This window comes from Mauremys reevesii, linkage group 1 (genome assembly GCF_016161935.1).
Source record: "Mauremys reevesii isolate NIE-2019 linkage group 1, ASM1616193v1, whole genome shotgun sequence".
NCBI lineage: Eukaryota > Metazoa > Chordata > Testudines > Geoemydidae > Mauremys > Mauremys reevesii.
Window position 1 is genome coordinate 49,896,466 of NC_052623.1, and position 23,045 is coordinate 49,919,510.

The 23,045-nt window shown below is 43.6% G+C and overlaps 1 protein-coding gene across 3 annotated transcripts in view; it reads right to left on the reverse strand.

Moving 5' to 3' along the window:
* LNX2 (ligand of numb-protein X 2) overlaps positions 1–23,045 on the reverse strand; it is a 95,466-nt gene that overhangs the window by 23,065 nt on the left and 49,356 nt on the right. For 2 of the 3 annotated variants that reach the window (XM_039489130.1, XM_039489123.1), the window contains exons 2-5: positions 13,270–13,783; positions 1,485–1,732; positions 944–1,084; positions 275–474 (exon numbers count right to left, since the gene is read on the reverse strand). In XM_039489130.1, the coding sequence (XP_039345064.1) occupies positions 275–474; positions 944–1,084; positions 1,485–1,732; positions 13,270–13,670 (990 nt within the window). In that variant the 5' untranslated portion in view covers positions 13,671–13,783. The remainder of the gene's footprint in view (positions 1–274; positions 475–943; positions 1,085–1,484; positions 1,733–13,269; positions 13,784–23,045) is intronic. The other variant, XM_039489135.1, reaches the window with a different exon arrangement.

A 23,045-nucleotide genomic window follows, 5' to 3' on the forward strand; every position in this document is an offset into this window, starting at 1 on the left:
AATAATACACTCAGTCTTTCTTATCCATTTTAAAAGCTATTGAACAGAAATAATTATAGGAAGCCAAGGCCCATGAACTATGTAAATCATTGGTATCAGTACTGGAATAACAGACTCTGCTCAGTTTGAATAATAATTTGTTTTTAAACTAATATTGCAAAGCTAACATTTACACAACACAGATTGGCAGGAGAACTACCACCATCTCATAACATAAAGTACAGCAATGACTGAATGCATGCAAGTAGATAGACAATTTAATTAGATTCCATACTTGAAGTATTTGGTCTCCAGCAAGGAGTCTTCCATCTCTGGCAATGATCCCATCTCGATAAACCTCTTGAATAACAATGTTGATCAAAGGAGTTTCATTGCCACCCACTATGCTAATTCCTAACTCAATATAAGGATTGGACCGGTGAATTTCAATTGTAGTGATTTCTCCTTCCGGCAAGATAGGTGGCTGGTGGGTTGCTGACAAGTTTAAAGAAACAAATAAAGAAAGGTTAATATATTTCATACTCCAGTACATTTTCAACACTGCAAATTATTGGAGGACAATATAGGCACACCAGATGACAATGGTATAATACAAATAAAACAAATTGGATCGGCTTCACTGTTTGCTGAAACACCTTGGTTAAGAAAAAGATAAAGACCTAGAATAAGTGATCAGTATCCATGCACCAAGAGAAAACTTAGGTATTACTTTAAAAAGAGGATATTCAGAACCCTTTGGGACCTAACCTTTAAAAATAATTTTCTTTATCAATTAGCCCTCCCTTAACCAGTTCCACAGGGCAGCAACAGCTGATTTACAAGGTCAAGGCAAGAAGCAAGCACACCTCCCAACACAAACACAGACAGCTACAATGGAAGAGGAGGATGCTAATGAATGGTGAGTACACAGGCTACAAACAGGAAAAGGAAGGGGAAAGACCACCTTCCTCTGTGGTAAGGCTCAGTGTTTCCTCTCTAATATCGCAGATGCTAGAGGTGTTACTGTTAGTTCGATGCAGATGGATGCAGGAGTTACTCAGTTGCCTTTTCGTTCGAACAGGACAGTATTCCATAGGTGGGAAGCCTGTTGATCCAGGGGGAAAAAAATCTCATCTTAGAAACCAGATTCAGCAATTCTATAGAAAACATTGCCTCAGTGTAGCTATCAGACCAGAACAGAGACATTAACATGCTCTACAGTACCGGATAGCTTTGTGTTATAGCAGTATGGTACTATTGCAGTAAAAACAACAGATAGATCTTTCCCTTCTAATTGTGTTTTCATCCAAGTGCTACATTTTCAAGTAGAGAACTCTTTGGGGGAGTTTAAGTTTCCAATAAGAATCACTATAGGACAAGCACAGCAGTTGGAGATGTAGGGTTTGTTATTTGTTTGCAGGAGTTAAACTTACAATTATGTCACTAAGTTTCTAGGTTTGATTTAGATGGATCAAACAGAGAATTAAAAGACAAACACGACATACTGTCTGCTACTGTGCTCTCTTCAAAGGCAGGGTTGTCAAGGCCAGACTCATCTGTCCACGCAAGAAGAGTAGTTGGTGTAAAGTTCTGATCCACAGGCACTGGTCCCGTCCCAGCATGGTCTGTATCTGGAGATAAAGTGCCTGGGTGATCTATCAGATTAGGCCCATTTTCATTCTCAGCTTCAGTCTGCAGGTTGTTAGACTTCCTTTTCTCCAGTACAACCCTTCGATGGGAAGCTCCAGGACACCTAAGAGATAGACCATCATGTTACTTTCAAATATATATGAAAAGTGGCCATATTATACAGCACAAAAAGCCTGAACATTCCAGTCCCAAATTTCCTGCAACCCACTTCCAAGGCTCTCCAAGTCCTCAATGCTCACTCCCTCCACGTTCCCCTGTCACCAGCACGCCTTCCAGTCTATGTCGTACCAGTTCCTTGCATCCTTTCGTTTGCCGTCCATAGAATGCCCCCTTCCTCATTTCCAAGAATAGGTATCACAGTTCCATGCTACCCAATCCCTTATTCTGAGTCCAAGCCCTGTCCCCTATTCAATTTCCCTCCACACTTCCCCTCCCATCACACCAGTCCATGCCTGGAATAGGTAGTTTATCAATTTGTATTGCTTAACAATTTAAAGCCTGCTTCTGAGTCAGCTCTATATGAGCATGGCCAAGGCTATAGCCAAAAAACAACAAATAAAGTGGGGGTGGGAAGGGAAGAAAAAAATACTACATCCTCCTGTCACTTGTGCGTGCACAGGTTTTCTGAACAGAGCATTTCTCTACCCCAGGCCAGTATACAGGGAGCCAGAACCAGGGCTTTCTTCAGCATGGTTAAAAAGACAGCAAGCAACAGATAATTTCAGGCTAGGAAATAAAAAATGCACCGTCCTTAATTTACAAAGTTTCCTTTTAATTAGTATAAAGCCTTTTATTTTCCCAGCTCCTCTTGCTTCCTGACCTATAGTTGGGTTGGAAATACACATTTTTCCTCCCCCCCCCACTTGGTCCTTCCCTCAGCATTCCACGACCTCCTCTTTATAACTGCTTTAATGAGCCCCTAGTTAAGCTGTTCCCAATCTACTTTAGTGGCTTTTTGTTTGTATGCGCAAAGGGACTATACAATGTTATGGTGATCTTTCATTTATATAATCATCTTACATTTACATAATGCCTTTCATGTACATTGGTGATCAGGTCTGGACCTGGGTCTTATGTCTCATCCATAAGATGGAGTGTTGGCAACTCATGATTTGATTGTGAAACTCGTGATTTTAGATGTTTTTCTTAAAGTCCCAGCTCTTGGAGTCATGAGAATCTCAGGGCTTATTTTTTTTATTTTTTTTTAAGAATATGTTTCTAGCCCTCATGGTTGCAGAGCAAAGATTAAAAATGTGAGTTCCAAAAGGCTCAAACACCAGAAGACAAAACAAATTTATTATTTTTTAAAATTTCATGATTTTTAAGTCAATATATGATACCTGATTCATAATTTTAAATGCTTGATTTGGTAATACTGAAAAATTTCCAGCAGCACAGTGCCCCCTAGCACCACACTGGGGTTCAGTACCCACACTGAAGGAATCGAGTTCCACTTACTGAAGCACAAAGATTACTGTCTATAGAACCTGAAGCTTCCCTATAAGTCTCATTAAAATATTGATCTGTTTTAATTATCAGTCTAGCTCATGAGATCTATAGAGATCACAGGGTATGGATGCTGGGTAATCTAGAATTTTATTTCGATACCATTAGAGACGACTTTTTTTTGTTTAGAAATATTTTTGAAGAGTCCTATCTATGTCAAAACTACACCTTTACAGCCTGGTGTCAATTCTTCCAGAGGGTGTATTTCCCGTATGTATTTGGCAGATGACTAAAGTCTTTAAAAAAAAAAAAAAGGTTTTGGTATTATTTTCCTAAATAGGAACTTCATAAACTGAAGTTAAAATTAGGAAATTTTGATAACATGCGAAGCATGTTCAGTGATCTCAGTGTACTTTTCATGCAGTATTCTATGTGACTAACCCATTAAAACATAATTAATCCAATTTACAGATAACAAATGCTTGTTAGAAGAGCTTCATGAATGAGCTAGAATGGATGATGAAATGCCATTCAACCCCCAAAAGTGTTACTGGTCACTAAACTCGCAGTCATGTTGCCAGCAATGTAACTGTCTTGTGAACGCAATAATTTATTTAATTCTGACATTGCCACATCTTTAAAAATCACAAGTGAGCTACAAACCCTTGCACTCGAGTTATCTATTTGTTTTGGGAGTTGCGGGGAGGACTCAAATAATCCTTCAGGAGGAGGGGTTGAGTTGCAGAGCTCTCTCTTCCCTCCACCCTTTCTTATGCAAGCTAGTCCTTGACCCGGACTATAGACCTAGAATATCCCTCTATCCTATCACAGTATACAGATTCTGATTACTATACAAATAGCTGAAAGTCTGTGCTATTGCACAGGTGTAATTCAGAAAGTTGTGTGTGTAAAATACCCAAAATGGCTGAGAACTAAAGAATTGGATGGTAACAGATTACAGATCACAATGACAATTGAACCTAGTGATAGTCCAAATAAAACTATTTATTCAGCTATGTTTGTATCTGTCCCCCTCACTTCACACCGACTCAGCAGACATTCTAGGCTACAGGGTGATGTTTGGGGTTATTACGTGTGTTAGTGGTGTTTCTGTGTAGGTGATTGTGTTGATTTGTGTGTGTTGTGCTAGGAGAATTGTGTGGATTTGTGCAGGTGGCAGTTGGGTATAGCACCTGGTCCAAATAATCCCCCATCTGTGCAGTCTCCCTCATACAAGCAATGCAAATGTGGCAAGCAAATTAGCTATAGAGTAGAAAGCGGTGATTGGTTGAGTTACCTGATCTCACAATGCTAGGACTCTAGGCATGGCATAGATACATGTCATGATGATACTGCAGCTGCACACTTCATAGTGTAATTAGTAAAGTCAAATGGCTGAAAACGTAAACATTGGAAGGCAATAGACTATGAATCCCAGTGATGATTCTCTCTGGTGATACTCTGAACAAAAAAGTGTTCTTAACCATACTTGTAGCTACTTCCATCATTTCACACTAGCACAGACACTTTAGGCTTCAGAGTGACATTCCCGGAATCTTATTATCTAGATAAAGGGATTTATCATGCACAGTATGTGTGCATTATTCAAATATTGAAACCATGCGCAAGTTACGCAGACCATTCCAGACATGTGGCCAATACAAATTCCAGACCATACCACATACCTTGACCTATTTTGTTTATTCCAAGTATTTTGGAGACCCAATCTTGAAATCTGTTGTATATGGGTAGCCTACAGTGCTCAGGCAGAGTCATGCTGAAGTCAGTGGGTCTCCGTGAGGGCACAGGGATCTATCTTCACACAACAAGCTACATGATCATAACTTTAGAATGTAAAATCCATTTTACTGGCATTATTTTTCAGATTATACTATCTGTAAAATCAGGCCATCTTTACTTATGAATAATAGAAGAGGTGGTATTAGCATTTTTTTAAAATCTCCAAAATGGTCTAAAATAGATTTCCCTTAGATCATGGTGCCATGTGTGTAAGAGGTAACGTATCATGATCTACCAGGACTAGGAGCAGCAGGTCAGCAGCAAACCCATGCATTGGCGGTATCTATTTGCTTTGGGAGTGCGGGGGGGGGGGGGGAGAGGACCCAAAAAATCTTCGGGAGGAGGGGTTACATTGTGGAGTTCTCTCTTCCCTCCACCCTTTCTTGTGCAAGCTTGGAAGCTGGAGGAGGGGTGAGAGCAGCAATAAGGACCCCTTCTCTCAGTAGCCAGGAGGGTCAAGAGTGGGAAAAGCCACAGAAAGCTCCTTCACCCTTCCAGCAATTGGAGCTTTGGAAGACTAGAAAAGCTTCAAATGCATCAGACACTTAGTCGCTAGAGGCTGATATGAAAGATGAGCCCCCAAAACAAGGGCCAGGGACAGCATCCTGGTAGGAATCCCAGCACTTTCCTCCTTCCCAGCAACCAAGCGTGGCAATGAGCTAGGCTTTCACCAGGGCATCCTGTTGATGGGAACACAGCTTGTAATCTAGGTGAGAATAGGTGTTAAGCAAGGAACTTTCAAACTCCAATCCTTTGGATTTTCCTTACTTTTGAATAATAGGTTTTGCATTTATGGCAATGATTTTTTCTGTAAATCTTGCTATAGTCATGTATGAATCTACACATTAAATATGCTGGTTTCCAGCCACTGAGCAACTCAAAAGGTTCTTCTCTGGCAAAAGAGGCTTTTATAAAAGGTTTAAAAAGACGGTTACTCACCGTTGTAACTGTTGTTCTTCGAGATGTGTTACTCCTATCCATTCCAGTTAGGTGTGCGCGCCGCGCGTGCACGGCTCTTCGGAAGATTTTTACCCTAGCAACACTCGGTGGGTCGGCTGGGCGCCCCCTGGAGTGGCGCCACTATGGCGCAGGATATATACCCCTGCCAACCCATCCGCCCCTCAGTTCCTTCTTGCAGGCTACTCCGACAGTGGGGAAGGAGGGCGGGTCTGGAATGGATAGGAGCAACACATCTCGAAGAACAACAGTTACAACGGTGAGTAACCGTCTTTTCTTCTTCGAGTGATTGCTCCTATGCATTCCAGTTAGGTGATTCCCAAGCCTTACGTAGGCGGTGGGGTCGGAGTTAGATGTTGCAGAATGCAAAACTGCTGAGCCAAAGGCTGCATCATCTCTGGACTCTTGGGCCAATGAGGCAAAGGTGTGGACCGAGGGCCAGGTAGTTGCACGACACATCCCCTGAAAGGGTACGTGAGCCAGGAAGGCAGCAGAGAAGCCTGAGCCCTGGTGGATTGTGAAGTAAGGTGGCTCTATGGAACATGGGCCAAAACACAGGAGGTGCGGATGCACGACGTCATCGAAGACAAAATCTTCTAGGAGGACACAGGCATGCCCCTCATCTGGCACGCCAGCACGATGAAGATTTGGGGGCGTTACGAAAGGGCTTTGTCCGCTCGATATAGATTGCGGATGCCCTACGGACGTCTAGGGAGGGCAATTGTTGCTCTCCTAGCTATAAGTGAGGCTTCGGAAAGAAGTCCGGAAGGAAGATATCCTGGATGATATGAGAGGCTGACACCACCTTTAGGGAGGAAGGCCGGACGTGGTCACAACTGTCCTTGTCCTTGAGAGAGACAGTATACCGTGGGTCCATCGTGAGCGCCTGAAGCTCGGAGACTCGTCTGGCCTATGGAAAGGCTACAAGGAAAAACTGTCTTCCAGGACAGGTATGTCAGCGAGCATGTCATCAGTGGCTCGAATGGGCAATCATATGGTTAGAACCAGGTCGAAGACCCAGGTTTTGGCGGGGGCCAACTGGGGGGGTATAACGCTCCAAGCCCTCGAGGAACCTAGAAACCACAAGGTGTAAGAATACGGAGCGGCCACTCTCTGCTGGGTGGAAGGGAGAGATGGCTACCAAGAGTGCCCTTAATGAGGGCCGCGCCATGTGCTGCTGTTTGAGACCAGAGGTAGTCCAAGGCGGAATGGATCGGGACCTCGGCGGGAGAAACATTGTGCGTTACATAGCAGCAGGAGAAACGCTTCCACTTTGCCAGATACGTTAACCGAGTGGAAGATTTCCTAACCACCCAGCAGAATCCTGTAGAACCGAGGCAGAACAATGTAATTCGGATCGGTTTAGCCACGCAGCAGCCATGCTGTGAGGTGCAGGGATTACAAGTCTGGGTGGTGAAGCTTGCCGTGATCCCGCGTTATGGGGTCTGGGCAAAGAGGTAGGGAAATAGGGTTGGCTACCGACAGGGGTAGCAACCTGGTGTACCAGTGCTGCCTGGGCCACGCTGGAGCTATCATGATCAGGTGCGCTCTGTCCCTGCGGAGTTTTAGCAGGACCCTGTGAACCAGTGGGAACGGTGGGAAATCGTACAGCCGATGGCTCATCCACGGCATCAGAAAACCCCTCCAAGACTGAGCCCGGGGAGAGGCTTTGGAATGAGGAGAACTTCTCTCTCTTTTCGCTCTCGCGGGAGTGAAGAGGGCTATGCGGGGAAAGACCCACTTCCGAAAAACGGAATGGATAATGTCCGGAGGAAACGACCACTTGTGAGACAGGAAGGATCTGCTGAGGCGATCCGCCAGCTGAAATGCCTGGTATACAAGGCAGACTGCACTCAGCTCTCGGACACTGATGTGTAAGGCCAGCTCTTGAGCCGACCGAAGGCCGTGAGTGCGAAACTGACCCAGGTGAGCACCCAGCTGAGAGATGGGGTGTCTGTCATGAGGGACCCCGAGGGGTGAATAGAACAGCATCCCTGGATACACCAGGGAGGGCACTGACTCCCGGTCAAGGGAGCCTAGGATGCTCAGGGGGAACGAGACGACCATGAGTATGCTATCTCTGCCCGGGTGATACACCAAGGTGAGCCACGATTGAAGTGGACGGAGGCGAAGCCTGGCATGTTTGGAAACAAATGTGTAGACAGCCATGTGACTCAGGAAACCTAGGCAAGTGCGAGCCAAAGTTGTCGGGAAGGTCCGTAGACCTTGTACAATTGTTACCATCGCATGAAACTGAGGCTGAGGTAAGCAGGCTCTGGTGAGACTGGAGTCCAGGATGGCCCCAATGAATTCTACTCCCTGTGTGGGAACCAGAGTGGCCTTTACTATTGATCATCAGGCCTAGACACAGGAACAGGTCCGTGTCGATGCCCACATGACTGGTAACTTGGGCCCGGAGGTCCCTCGAATGAGCCAATTGTCTAGATACGGAGAACGTGTATCCGACAGTGGCGAAGAGAGGCGGCGGCGACTACAGCCATGCACTTTGAATACACTTGGGCTGTATAGAGGCCAACCGGGAGGGCCGTATACTGGAAACGACGGTAGGCCCCCAACCGGGAGTACCTTCTGTGTGGAAGAGAAATGGCGACGTGAAAATACGCGCCCTTCATATCGAGGGCAGCATACAATCTCCGGGATCCAAGGATGGGATGACGGTCCCCATGGGTACCATGCGGAACTTATGTGCATCGTGAACTTGTTGAGGTCCCGCAGGTCTAGGATAGGTCTGAGACCTCCCTTCGCCTAGGGGATTAGGTTTCGTCCTTAGGTACCTCCTGTATAGCTCCGATGAAGAGGAGCGTCCGCACCTGTTGCAAGAGGAATCGCTCGTGAGAGGGGTCCCTAAGAGGGATGAGGATGGGTAGGCTTTTGCCCCATTGGTGGTTAGAAGGACCTTAATTTTGGCTCCTTTGGGGGCCTGATTGACGCCTACGACCGCGTAAGTGACGCCTGCTGGCAAAGTCCTGTCTTTGTCTAGGCGCAGGGTAAGAGCGGTGAGGCTGGGGACGGAAAGGTCAGCGCTAAAGCACCAGCGTGTGCATGCCGAGAGAGAGCGCAAAGTGACCCTGCTGCCCTTCAGGCTTTGCAGCCTAGGGCCCGTTTTTCCAGAGAACAGGCCTTTGCCATTGAAGGGCAAGTCCTGTATAGCGTACAGCAGCTGCGAGGGAAGGCTCGATAACTGGAGCCATGAAATGCACCTCGTGGCAACACTTGGACGCAGCTTCATAGCGAGCTCTACCACGGTTCGTACCGGGGAGCCTTCCAGCACCGGACTCGACAGCTCTTGCCTGGCCAGAGTTAATGGTGCGGATATTGTCGGTGCCGCGGCCGACATCGGTGCCGGGCGCTCCGACTGAGCATAGCGTTCGGCTGCGGAGCAGGCGGCTCGGACGCAGCAAGTATATTGTGCCTCTTCATCCTCCAGGAGAGGGAACCATGCCGAGTGGACGTCAGAGCCAGCGAGGGCCAGTGCCGGGAGGCCTTGGCGATACCGGCGATGCGGTGCCGAGGGAGCACTCCTTGAAGACTAACCAGCGCTCGGCGCCGAGAGCGGAGGAGCAAGAGCTGCCTCCCTCAGGAGCTGCTTGAGACGAAAGTCCCGCTCCCCTTTGTTCTCGGATTAAAGGCCTCACAAATGCGGCACTTATCTGTTAGTTGAGATCCCTCGAGGCACTTAGGAGAGGATCTCTTGTCGGCATCGGCTTGTGGCCGGCCAAGCAGTGTAAAACCCTGTGGACCGGGCATCGGACCCGGCACTGGGTGAGGGGAAGGGGATAAACCCCGAACCCCTGAAAATAAATACTATACTACAAACAAATAAAGTTAACTACAACTATAAACATCTGAACTATATACTAAACGAGAGAAACTACGAGTAGCTAGGGAAGTGGAGGTCAGCTAAGCCGCGCTCCACTGTTCCAACGGCTGTCACGGGCGGGAAGAAGGAACTGAGGGGCGGATGGGGCGGCAGGGGTATATATCCTGCGCCATAGCGGCGCCACAGCGGCGCCACTCCAGGGGGCGCCCAGCCGACCCACCGAGTGTTGCTAGGGTAAAAATCTTCCGAAGAGCAGTGCACGCGCGGCGCACACACCTAACTGGAATGCATAGGAGCAATCACTCGAAGAAGAATTTATCTTTCCACAAAAAATTCCTTTTAAAGGAAGCACTAATGTTCAGTAATGGGGGATATGGAGGAGTGTTATGGTACCTTCTGAAGTGGCTACACTTTTTAATACTGGATGGCAAGTTGTGGCTCAGCTTAAATAAAAATAATAATAATAAAACCCCCTAAAACAGGGCCTTAACCGTCATGTGAACCAAAAGTGCTTTGTGCTAGACCAAAGCTGTACCTTTCTAGAATGGAATTTGATTAGATCTGAAGACTCAGTAAGTTGAATTTAAATCAAATATTGCAGAAGTTAAGTAAGGTTTTCTTGGACCTGTGTCAAGTAAATGATCTTTGATAAAGTAGGTACCAATACCATGGTTAGTTATTAAACATCAACAAGATTTCTGAATGCCACATGCTCAGGAAATAAAGTACAAGGGCTGACTCTAAGGGGCTGTGGTTCCCAAGCAAATTTGATCAACCTGAAAAACTGATAAATCAAGGGGATTCTAAGTAAGCAATGAGGTAACTTGGGGTGATTATTGACCGTGAAATCATCAAATTTGTGCCTCATGCTTCTAATATCCTTGATAGAATGGTTTGCATTTACCACACACTCTGGAGTTGACTGGTGGATATTATGAAATTTCTTGCAGCCTTTCTGCTTAAATGAAGCCAATTATTATTTCACTGGAAATTTTAATTCTGAGTTTGAATGTTTTTAACAGTGAGGCTAACCAAGTATATTTCATTTCTTAGAAAAGCGGGCATGTTCATCCGAGTGCTCACTGAAGCTGGTTTGTAATATCTATGACAAAGATTACAACAGTACTGAATTGTACATTTATCTAACATTTAATAATCAGTAGTAGTATTTTATTGGATTCACCAATCCTTATCAAATCAAATTCAAGCTACGCATTTATTGCACCTTTTATGCCAGTAGAGGTACTTTACATAAAGGTATTCCAATGTTTACAAATAAGCTATATTGAAAAACAACTTTATCAGGTATAAAAAATGTGTGAAGGAAGGTTATCAGTAGCACACATCAACAGAAAGAGAACTCCATATGCATGGTACACAGCAACTGAAATGTTGTTACAGACTGATTGATGGGAATAATGATTCAGTTTAAATTAGACCTCATTATATGACTTGTGCATTAGACACACAATGATTTTATATAGTGCTGAAGTGTGTGCATGGTGTTTTACACCAAAAGTGACAAGTCCCTGCCATGAGGCACTGAATCTAAATTTCACTCAATTGAGAAAGAAATGACAAATAATGGAAGAAAGCTAGGAAGGTTGAGGACAACAACAGTGAAATATCATTTGAACTTAATGTTCAGGATGCATCTTGTTACTTTCTCTGTTTTTTTTTTTAAATGGGATTTAATATATTAGGGTTATACAGTTAGCCAAATCAGATTTTTTTTCACCATCATGTAGGTTAGATGTGACCCTGCCGTGAATGAAGAAAAACAGTGAAAGTTGCTGTCAGAAAGCTGAATGCAAATTAAAAATAGTTATTTCACTGGAGGAGAGGGTTGGACCTTTTTCCAAAGAAAGGCAGAGACAGAATTTTATGGAAACCTCCACTTTCAATAGTGTATGTAATGCATTGTTTAAAATATAAAAACACGATGCATGTGTAAAGAGACTCGAATGAAATAACATCTATGGGTGGAAAAACTAAATCCTGGCATCAGATGCATTCCGTATTTCTGATTTATCCATCACCTCCCTCTCTTCATTTAATGCTTGACCATATTCCTCTCCTATTTTAATTTTAAGAGCCCCAAGCCCTTTAAAATGTGACACTTATTAGGGGTTACATATTCACAAAGCTTTCCAACACATTAACTCGTTATCACTGTCATACTTCAGTTCCTCACACCAAATGTGATGAGATGCCCACATTTTTGTCCATGACTCAAATTTGACTCTGTTTGGCCCCATTTCAGTTCATGAAATAAGAGTAATAATAAAACCCTCTAAATGTTTACTGAAAATATCCTGAAATATTGTTTAGAAAAACAAAAACAATGAAATGCCACCCAATGAAACAAAGAATGTTAACATTCTTATTACAGAAAATGACAGTTTACATGTAAGAGTGAAATACTACCTAGACAACACAACACAACAGTACTACTAGACAGTACCTTCCTTAACTGTGCATATAGCAGACATTGGCGGGTCAAGTTACATAACTTCATCTTCTCTAATTTGGTTGCTTGTATTTTTTTCCCCCTTTATCTTGCTCTCCTTTCAATATTTCAAGACATTGGGAAGTAAGAGGGGAAAGAAATATAAAATTACCAGGTTTATTTTAATTTGTGTAGCAGAAGGCCCTAAACCAGGGGTCAGCAACCTCTGGCACGCGGCTCGCCAAGGTAAGCACCCTGGCGGGCCGGGCCAGTTTGTTTACCTGCCGCGTCGGCAGGTTCACCCGACCGTGGCTCCCACTGGCCGTGGTTCACTGTCCCAGGCCAATGGGGGTGGCGGGAAGCGACGTGGGCCAAGGGATGTGCTGGCTATGGCTTCCTGCCACCCCCATTGGCCTGGGACAACGAACCATGGTCCAGCCTGCCAGGGTGCTTACCCTGGTGAGCCACGTGCCAGAGGTTGCCGACCCCTGCCCTAAACCTTTGAGTAATATCTTACAAAGAAATCTCATTGGCCATCGCTTCACCAGGGTAGCAAGTACAGTATACATTCAAGCAGTCTGGTGAAGTTTTAAGGTTTTCACCTCCATTCTTTGTGGGCCACCAAGCCCTCAAATAATCCCTTTCAGTTGCTCTATAGCAGCCATTTTTATCCCTCACCCTATAACCACATTATAGCACAGTGCACTGCAGCTCAACTCCTTTCAGGTCTGGAGACAGACCACAGAGCAAAACCAAGGAAGATACTCCAGAAATTACACCTCCCAGGTTATATAGAACAATCCACCCTGTCTGCTCATAAGGGACCAAATCCTGCAAAGTGCTAAGTGTCTTATTCCTATTCACTGGGAGTTGACGATGCTCCAAAACTCACAGGATGAAACATGCAGAAAAAAAATCAAACCTTTTATAAGTGCATCTGCTTCCCCTCAAAAAAAAAAAAAAAGAACCCAAGCACAGTTAAATAACGAGCGACTGACTTGTTCCAGGAATAGATTTGTCAATAAACATCTTCTATACTTAATATTTGACAAAATTTGACTGTATAAAATCCACACAATTTAGACTGCTACTAAAACTATCCTAACAATACAACAAGCTGTACTAGACAATCCCCTCCATTGCTCACCTGTTTTTGAGATGTGCTTCCAGCTCACATCGTTGCATTACCTCCTGACATACTGAAGAAAAGGGACACAAAACAAACAATTTGTCTAACAGTTTATGTACGAGAATACTGGATTTTTTGCAGAGTTTAAAATGGAGCTTTTTTCGATCCAATGGACAGAAATCCTTCTCCTGCAAAAAGTTCCTTAGGCACTTGTAGCAGAACGTGTGTCCACAAGGGGTGTCTAATGGTTGCAACAAAGGCTGAAGGCAAATATGGCAGACCAAGTCATCATCCACTTCATTCTGATAGTTGTACAAATGATTCTCCCTTGTCCAGTGTTGCTGGCCACATTCAAAACACAGAGGGTTCAAGGAGGAAGTCTGCTCTACTGAAACCATCTCATCATTTGTAGTACCCATTGTACAACATATGGTGTAGGTTTTGTTTCTTCATCAGTTAGACTAGTTTTGTAGTCTTGATTTTTTACAGTAAGGTGACTTATTCTTATGCTCTTTAATGAAAGGTCATTTTTCTGCAACATACAAGAAAATTAAAGTTATTCACGCTGTGTTACGAATGAGCAATATGAAAATACTGATTAGAATAGTTTAAATTGCTCCAGTTTATCAAAATACACCTCTACCCCCATATAACGCTGTCCTCGGGAGCCAAAAAAATCTTACTGCGTTATAAGCGAAACCGCGTTATATCGAACTTGCTTTGCTCCGCCCGAGTGTGCAGCCCCACCCCCCCCGGAGCGCTGCTTTACCGCGTTATATCCTAATTCATGTTATATCGGGTCGCGTTATATCGGGGTAGAGGTGTATATATTAAAAATGCCCTAATTAGCTTAATGGATATACATTTTTTTTCCAGAAATCCATCATAAAAGGGTTAAAATGAAACAAATCCATAACATTAATTTTGTATTACAATAGAAACATTTTATTGCTATTTAACAGCTGTAATGTAATACAATTCCAATTATTGTATCCAAGAGGATTGTGGGTTAACAGCAAGGGCATGTTATACTATTTTAGATTAAAACAAAACAATTAGTTTTACTAACAAAAATATATTCCATTGTAAACTGAGGTTATGAGGCCAATTAATCAAATGTGTACTCCAATACACAAAGAAATGCGTTTCTTCAGCAACCTCAATAGCTGTTCAGTCTGTGGCATCCCATTAACGAAACACTGTCCACAAGCCACATTATGCCTATATGTTTTTAATTAGTGGATTACTGCACACTGAGGTTAACTCATTCTACCCAATATTATACATTTGATTCAAAATGTAGTGAAAGACCAGGAAAAAGGTATGGCGTAAACTGATTATAAATTGTGCATAACTATTGACACTACACAATCAATATGTTTGCTTTTACATCTAATGAAGTTAAACATACAGCACACTCACACAGAAAGAATTTACACCTAGCTAGGATACTTAAACATCAGTCAAAGCCAATATTTAGTCCTTGCTTATTATGAGATTTATAGCATGTTCTAACATTCCAGAGATTTCTATGGAACATTAACAGATAGCAGTAGCAGAAAAGCGGCAGTGGAGGATGAGTAGGAAGCCATTTATAAGCAGATATTTTCTGACTCCAACTATTAATTACAATCAACACCATTCCTATTCTTTCAATACCCAAACATATAATAAACAGGAAAAATCTCAGTCATCACAGCTCAGGAAATGTCACTGGACCAATCTGGTTACTTCAACAACATTGGCTCCATAATCAATGTCTTGACACCAGACGTCATGATTTCTGTGTTAAAAAAAGACAGGTGAAGTATCTCACTGGAGCTTATTAAAAACGTAAGTGACTTGTACTGCACTCCTTTACAGAACTCAGTCCAGCATCACATGATGAATATACCAGTGAGATACTTGATAAGGCAAAAGATGACATTATCAACCTTTGGGAGAGAGGCTGATAAAAACTGGGTGACTGGGCAACAAAATGGCAGATGAAATCCTGTGTTGATAAATGCAAAGTAATGCACATCCACTCAATATGCAGTGGCAGTCACAAAAGCTAACAGAATGTTGGGAATCATTAGGAAAGGGATAGATAAGATGACAGAAAATATTATATTGCCTCTATATAAATCCATGGTACGCCCACATCTTGAATACTGCATGCAGATCTGGACGCCCCATCTCAAAAAAGATATATTGGAATTAAAAAAGGTACAGAAAAGGGCCACAAAAATGATTAGGGGTATGGAACAGCTTCCATATGAGGAGAGATTAATAAGATGGGGACTTCTCAGCTTGGAAAAGAAATGACTAAGGGGGGATATGATAGAGGTCTATAAAATTATGATTGGTATGAAGAAAGTAAATAAGGAGGTGTTATTGTCTCCTTCTCATAACACAAGAACTAGGGATCACCAAATGAAACTGACAGCAGGTTTAAAACAAACAAAAGGATGTATTTTTTCATGCAACACACAGTCAACCTGTGAAACTCTTTGCCAGACGATGTTGTGAAGGCCAAGACTATAACAGGGTTCAAAAAAGAAACAGATAAGTTCATGGAGGATAGGTCTGTCAATGGCTATTAGCCATGATGGGCAGGGATGGTGTCCCTAGCCTCTGTTTGCCAGAAGCTCAGAATAAGTGACAGGGGATGGATCACTTGATGATTACCTGTTCTATTCATTCCCCCTGAAGCACCTGGCATTGGGCACTGTTGAAAGACAGGATACTGAGCTAGATGGACCTTTGGTCTGACCCAGTATGCCTGTTCATATGTAAAAAGAATTCTTAATATATGAGGAGCCTTTAACAAAAAAAAAAAGGCATCAGCACATAGAAGTGAATAAAAAAGTAAAGCAAGAAAGCTCTTAAGTGTGTAAGTGTATGTAGGGTTTCCACTGTGCTATTCAGAACTATTACAAAAACATTTGTTTTACAAAAAGTTTAAGGTCAGGTCATAGATAAACATTATTTACTCAAGTTACACGTATGTAGACACACCTGAGCACCAGGGGGTGCTTCTGGTAATGATATTCCATTGGGACTCTGAAGAATGACATACAGATGACAGTACTTTTAGGGATAATATAATGGTGTTCTTATGATGCTGAAGTCACCATGACTCATAGGTAACTCCAGTACAATGGCATGAGATCTCATAGCTCTGGTGATAACCATGACACACACACGGATCTGATCTGCAGCACAGATGTTAAGTATGCCTTGCCACAGTCTGATCACCTCATCCATGCTGAGGTCTGGGTCTTGTTCCACCTTTCTAACAGGGTGATGGACCCGCTTTGATGTTCCACCCCTGGGGACTCATGGATTCTGTTGGGTTCCAGAACTTTTCAGCAGAGAACAGTATCCAGACACTGGATCAGTGAGTTGACAGGCTTGTAATACGTTACAACTACTTGTTGTCTAAGACTGTTCTTGTGCATATCCTCTCTCCCTACGGATCCTCCTCTTGGGTCACCATGGGTTATTGATGGACAGCATGGCTGACAGATGGCACAAGAGTGAATGAGACAGGAGTACTGATGGCAAGAGACTGGTATTGAATCCATTACAACCTCAGGAAGTTGTGATCTGTGGTGGAGACTAAAGATTTTTTCTCATTCACCCTATTTTCTCTGAAGTCCCCAAATAGAGGGACTGTTCTGGTTACAGAGGATACCTCACTAAGTGGCACTGACTTCAAACTGGTTTCAGTTTCTGCAGATAGGAGCAATCTAATAAACAACAGTATATTATCTCTGATTTCATGGCAGCTGAGTCAGAGGAGGTAGCAGACCCTTCTTGCTTTCTTAAATATTATGTTCCTTTGCAACTGGAGGCTCCAAGAGAGAGCCGTTTCCCAATGTTGAAAGGATCCATTCCCTCCATGGCCAGTGAAAACCAATATTCAATATCCTATATCCAGCATGACTATGTACAACTGCTGAGATGTCTGTCTCCTAGAATTATAGTATCAGCTAAAGAAAATTGCAAACAAGAGAAAAAAAGATGTAGGGGGGGAAAAAAGCAAAAGTTTTCCAACTTTGTCTTTCAAAACATATAAATTCACCAGAAAATAAGTCTCCTGGGATTTTTGTGAGACAGCAGAATAGCGCAGGTGATGCCCTTGTCTGTATAATAAAATGCCTTGTCCCTTTGGCAACAGCCTGTGACTGGATATCCAACTGTACAAAAAATATATAGCAAGCTCTTTTTTTTTATCTAAACTTGGTCTTACTTATAGGTCTTTTGGATCTGATTTACTGATATAACTACAATTCTCAGTGAATCTTCTCAAATGACAAATAACTACAATTCTCAGTGAATCATCTTCTTCTCTTCTTGGCTTAAAATGTTGTCTGTTTGGGTGGGTTTGAGGTTTTTTTTGGAGGGGAGGGAGGGAGGAAGGGAGGCATAGTTTCAAATGCCATGATTTTCACCTTTTTTCCTGGAGCAATACTATAAAACATGAAGTGAACAAGGCTCACAGCCATAGCTGCACCCTCCCTCATATTAGTGTCCTGTCTCCTTCATGCATGACAAAGAACAGACTATTGCTTCACAGTTTAAAGACAAGTATGTATTTCTAAATGAATGCCTGGAAGAATTTAAACTAGCCAGGTTCAAAATCTCACATTAAGAAATTATTGGAGGATTAGTTCTTAATAATTATTTATCATTTTTCAAACGGTACAATATATTTTCCCTGGTCCCAAAATACAAATATATTTTTAAAAATTAGCTGTTTTACATTCTCGGTTCCTCTTAAAATTTTCACATCCCAGAGTTTCCAGTTACATGCGCTACTCTGCACCTTTTCTTTCAACAAAAGGAAAGACCAAATGACTGCCACCATTGCTCTTTTGCTGTACTCAGTGGCCTCCCTGCATGGCATCAGCTTCTCTCCAAGACAGACCATCCAGCTTTCATTGCTATATAACTAATTGATATAACAATTTATTTTGGAATGGACATTTTCTCATTAAATATAATGTATATAAAACCAATCAAACAATATCCAATTGAAAGCTATGAAACCAAACAAATACTGAAAAAATAACCAGCTCTGTTCCCCCTTGTTCCAGGGCTGTTCTATGCTGGCCTGTTCCCACAGCCTCAGGGCTTCTCTAAATTGGGCTGGCTGCCAATAGCCCTAAGGTGCTACTCTACTTGCTGAGGTAGAGATGCCCAAGCCACACCCTCTTTCCCCAGCAGCTCTGGGTAGGGAAGGTGTAGGAGTTACTATGGAGGCTTTACTCAACACAGCCATGCCTAAATACAGGGCATCCTACTGCAGCCAGATAGAGGAAATCTGTTGTGGCAGGGTGATGCATAGCTGCTCTAACACAGCCCAAGAGATAGCTAGATGAAATAAAAACTACACGAACAAATCACAGCGCCTCATTCATCAACATGTTGGGTCACAGGATACACTGACTAAGGACAATATATATGTTATAAAAGAGTCAAAATGTACTTTAAAGATTTCTGAATTCTCTTCTGTCCTGGTTCTTGTACTGCACCCATCACCATGCTAGTTGAGTATGAGATAGTTAAATAATATTATATGTATTCTCCAAAATTACATAGGATTTTACATTTTCAAACCGTCATACAAATATAAACTAACCTTCATACCAGCCAAAGGGCGCAGGTAAGCACCACCCCTGTATTGTGTAGATGAGGAAACAGGGATAGGTTAAATCACTTGCCCCAAACTACAGCAGAGCCACGATTAAAAATGATAAATTCCTGGTGTCATAGTTTCAGGGTAACCACACCTGTATCCCCCTACTCTGTGGGTCCACTCCAGGAGTGCCCACTCAGGTCTCCAGCCATCACCTGTCTCTTGTCCCACTCCCTTTTGATTGAGGGCTTTACAGGCTGCACAGGTCCCTGCCTTACACTGTGATATCACCAGCAAGCCGGTCTGCCTAAAGGTCAGTGTAACCCACACACCTTCTGCGTGTAGTGCTCTGTCCCATCTAGTGGCACTGAGACCAATTAGAGAGAGATTAATGAGGCTGCTCTACAGCCTTAGCTAACAGCCAGTTGGCTTTTATCTCATGCAGTAGAGGGTCATGCATTTAGCTCCAGAGGTCTGATCTCGCCCGCTGCCGATGGGGGTCTGTCGGTGTTACATCGGTGCCTGTGCTTTGCTTTCTCTCCAAGGGCTGTGAACAGTGAACTGCCAGCAGTTACAAGTTGCCACACAGTTCTTTCTAGGCAAGGACCTTTATTCTTATGGTAAAAGCATTATAGAGAAAACATTTTAAAAAAAAAAATCAAAGTACACTAAAAGCTTACCAGAGGTCACCATTAGTCGTATAGGGCTACAGTAGGCCAAAGTCTTCCCAATCCTTCTGAAAGGGTTGGGGCCCCCTTTGGACAGAAGGAACTGTCCATTTGCTGGATCAGAAAGAAGTCCCTCAGTCAGTTTAAACACAGCCTTTTTATATCAAAACCTCCCTCTCTTTGTTGGTCTCTGGAAAACCCAGTTTGAACCAGTATATGTGAGCCTCCTGAGCGTGTGGAACCTCATCCGCCATTGTTTTGGGGTTTTAGAGAAGCTGCAGTAATCCTACCCCCAGAGTTGTATACAATACCTGACCCATAGTGACACAAACCATTTATAAACTAAACACAATATGGTCCATATATATACTGCATGGGATTGCATTATCTGTAACACCTGGTTCCCAGTGCAATGTTCAGTCCAATATCATGCTTAGCAGTAAATACAGTATCTAATTTGGTGACTTTGAAAGCTGTTTCAAGTAGGCAATAGTATGATTAGATAATTAGAGATGGCAGAAACTGTTCCATATTTCATCTCATCATATTTTTCATTTCAAACATCTGGCGCTATAGAACAAGAGCAGTGCTCCATGCCAGTTCCCACTGCCTACATTACCTGTCAGCCTGACTCAGCAGGTACGGCTTCTGTTTTTATTATTAAAAATGTACAGTAAAAATACCCATGTAAATGAGGCAGAACTAGAAACAATACTCTGATGGCTTTATAACATCTGTATTAATGATTCAGATATCTGGGGCTTCACCATATTCATATGCAGGAAAACAGATTTTAATGTAATTTTAAAGTAATCCTGTAAGATTTTACTCTGAAAATACTAAAAGTTTACCCCAATTCTAACTTTGGGTATTTATTATTATTATTTATTATTTGCATGGAGCATAGGAGCCCCAGTCATGGCCCAGGACCCCATTGTGCTAGGCGCGGTACAATCACAGAAGAAAAAAACAGTTCCTGCCCCAAAAGAGTAAATATAAGAAAAATATACAAAAAATGGATCTAGATAAGGGCAGTACAAGGAAACAATGGGACAATATTGGTCAGCATGATAGGTTGTGGTCTCAGCACACCAGCAGCTTAATCATTGTCAAGTTTCTTGTAGGATCTAAAATATTAAAATGCTATGCTGCCACAGGAAGGAGTCTGGCAAGTCAAAAATCAATAACGTTGCTGGAGAGGCAGAAGTGCTGACCAAAGCCTTGGCAGATTTCTGTTAAGGTAACAGTAACACTTTTAGTTGAATCCTTTCAGCCAACATGCACATTTTCAGACTGATGTTCAGTCCTATAATATTCAGGAAAATTAAAATATTAAGTTTGCAAGAATGAGCAGGCCTTTTGTATTTCAAGCAAATAAAATTACATCCCAATGGTAAGTTTTGTATTTGGTCAAAATTATACTGGAACCAAACAATGCTGGGCTCAAATTACTGTCATCGATTTACATTGTCTTTTCCCCCTATGCTAAGTATCTACATTCCATAAAAACAATGCCCATAGAATAATTATACTATACAATTAAAACTGTGCTCAAAGTAGACTGCATTTGGACAGTGCATTGACCTCACAAAACTTCAGGAACACGTTGCAGACAATGCTTTTGTTTTTATGCTTCTGGAATTCAGTCTTAGGGTTTTTAAATAAGTCACATCTCTAAGAAAAGTACTTTCAGCTACTTCAGCAGGAAGGCAATTTTACTGCGTAACAAATGAAGCATCACCTAAATCTGGTGAATGCAGATTATGGAAGAGTCAACACTACTGAAACTTGCATTTCGTATTTATGTGTGCTACGTTTCCATAGTAACAAAAAGCTACAGGCTTTAATTACAGCAGCTCCTTTAAACAGGGGTCTCTTGCAAGGACACTTGCTGTATGTTTTCTTATAAAAAACTAAGACTCTAGAATAATTGGATCAATGGAATATCATTGTAACTTTACAGTCTGTGATCCACTTGTCTAGATTGATAGGATCCAAGTAGTGATCCTGTCAACCAAAGGAAAGATGCACAGGAAGGAAATGCAGGTACACTCTAAATCGGGGTGGGAAAACTACGGGCTGCATCTGGCCCCTCAGACCCGCCGGGGAGCAGGGTCAGGGGCTTGCCCCACTCTGTGAGTGCCTGTCCCTTTTGCGGCGTGAGGGAGAACCTGGCGCACGCCTATCTCACATGCGCCAGGTTGCAGCCCCTATTCTGGCTCCTCCAGAACCTCTTGTTGCGGTTCTGGCTGCACTTTTCTCCGTACCTGTTCCTTTTTGCACACCCTATCCGTGGCCCCACGAAGTCGCGAGTCAACCTCCTCCTGGTCCTGGCCAAACTCTCCATCTACACTACCAGGAGAAGGATGCTGGACGAGGGGTGCTCTGCGACTGTGGGGAGTATTTCCGTTCCTCCCTAGTTTCATGCATCCGGGCAGAGTTCTACTGGGCACCGGCCGCTGGCTCCCTTGACACCTTTGGGGAGCAGTGGGTGCTGTCCGGGGTTCTCTGCTCGTTGTCCCCATCCGGTACCTCGTTTTGAACCTATGACCTTCACCTCGATCCCTGTTTTTTCATTTGTTGTCCCCTGTGCTCATTTGCTCCCTGGGTCCAGTAGTCCCTCCTGCTAGGCTGGGGGAGGAACCTTTAGAAGTGGGTGCGGGTTTCCAATAAGACTCCATGTGTGCTGTGGCTCCACGCGGCTCCTGGAAGCAGCGACACGCCCCCCCCCCCTCCAGCTCCTACACGTCCGCAGGTACCATGCGCTGCAGCTCCCATTGGCCAGCACTGCATGTCCATGTAAGAACCGGAGGGGGGGACATGCCACTGCTTCTGGGAGCTGCTTGAGGTAAGCGCCACCTGACCTCCTCCCCTGCGCCCCACCACTCTGCCCCAGTCCATACCCCCTTCCGTACCCATAACCCCTCATTTCTGGCTCTACTCTGGAACATGCACCCCCAGCCCAGAGCTTGTACCCCCTCCAACACCCCAATAACTTGCCTCACAGCCTGGAGCCCCCTCCCATACTCCGAACCCCTCTGCTCCATCCCCAGCCCGCAGCCATCTCCTGCACCCCAAACCCTTCATCCCTGGCCCCACCTCAGAGCCTGCACCTCCATCCAGAGCCTCACCTCACCCACTCCTGCATCTCAACCACCTTCCTCAGCCCGGAGCCCCCTCCCACAACCTGAACTCCTCATTTCTGGCCCCACCCCAAAGCCCGCAACCCCAGCCGGAGCCCTCACCTCCTCCCACACCCCAACCCCAATTTCATGAGCATTCATGGCCCGCCATACAATTTCCATACCCAGATGTGGCCCTCAGGCCAAAAAATTTGTCCACTCCTGCTCTACATGAAAGTAGCTTGGACGGTGCCGGAAAGAAACCCTATTAAACTGGGCAGCAACTACAAAAGACTAAATATTTAGTCAGAAGTATTTGTTCAAAGTGTGCAAAAATCATCACCTTCCACAACCCATTTAGAGGGAACCCTCATTTTT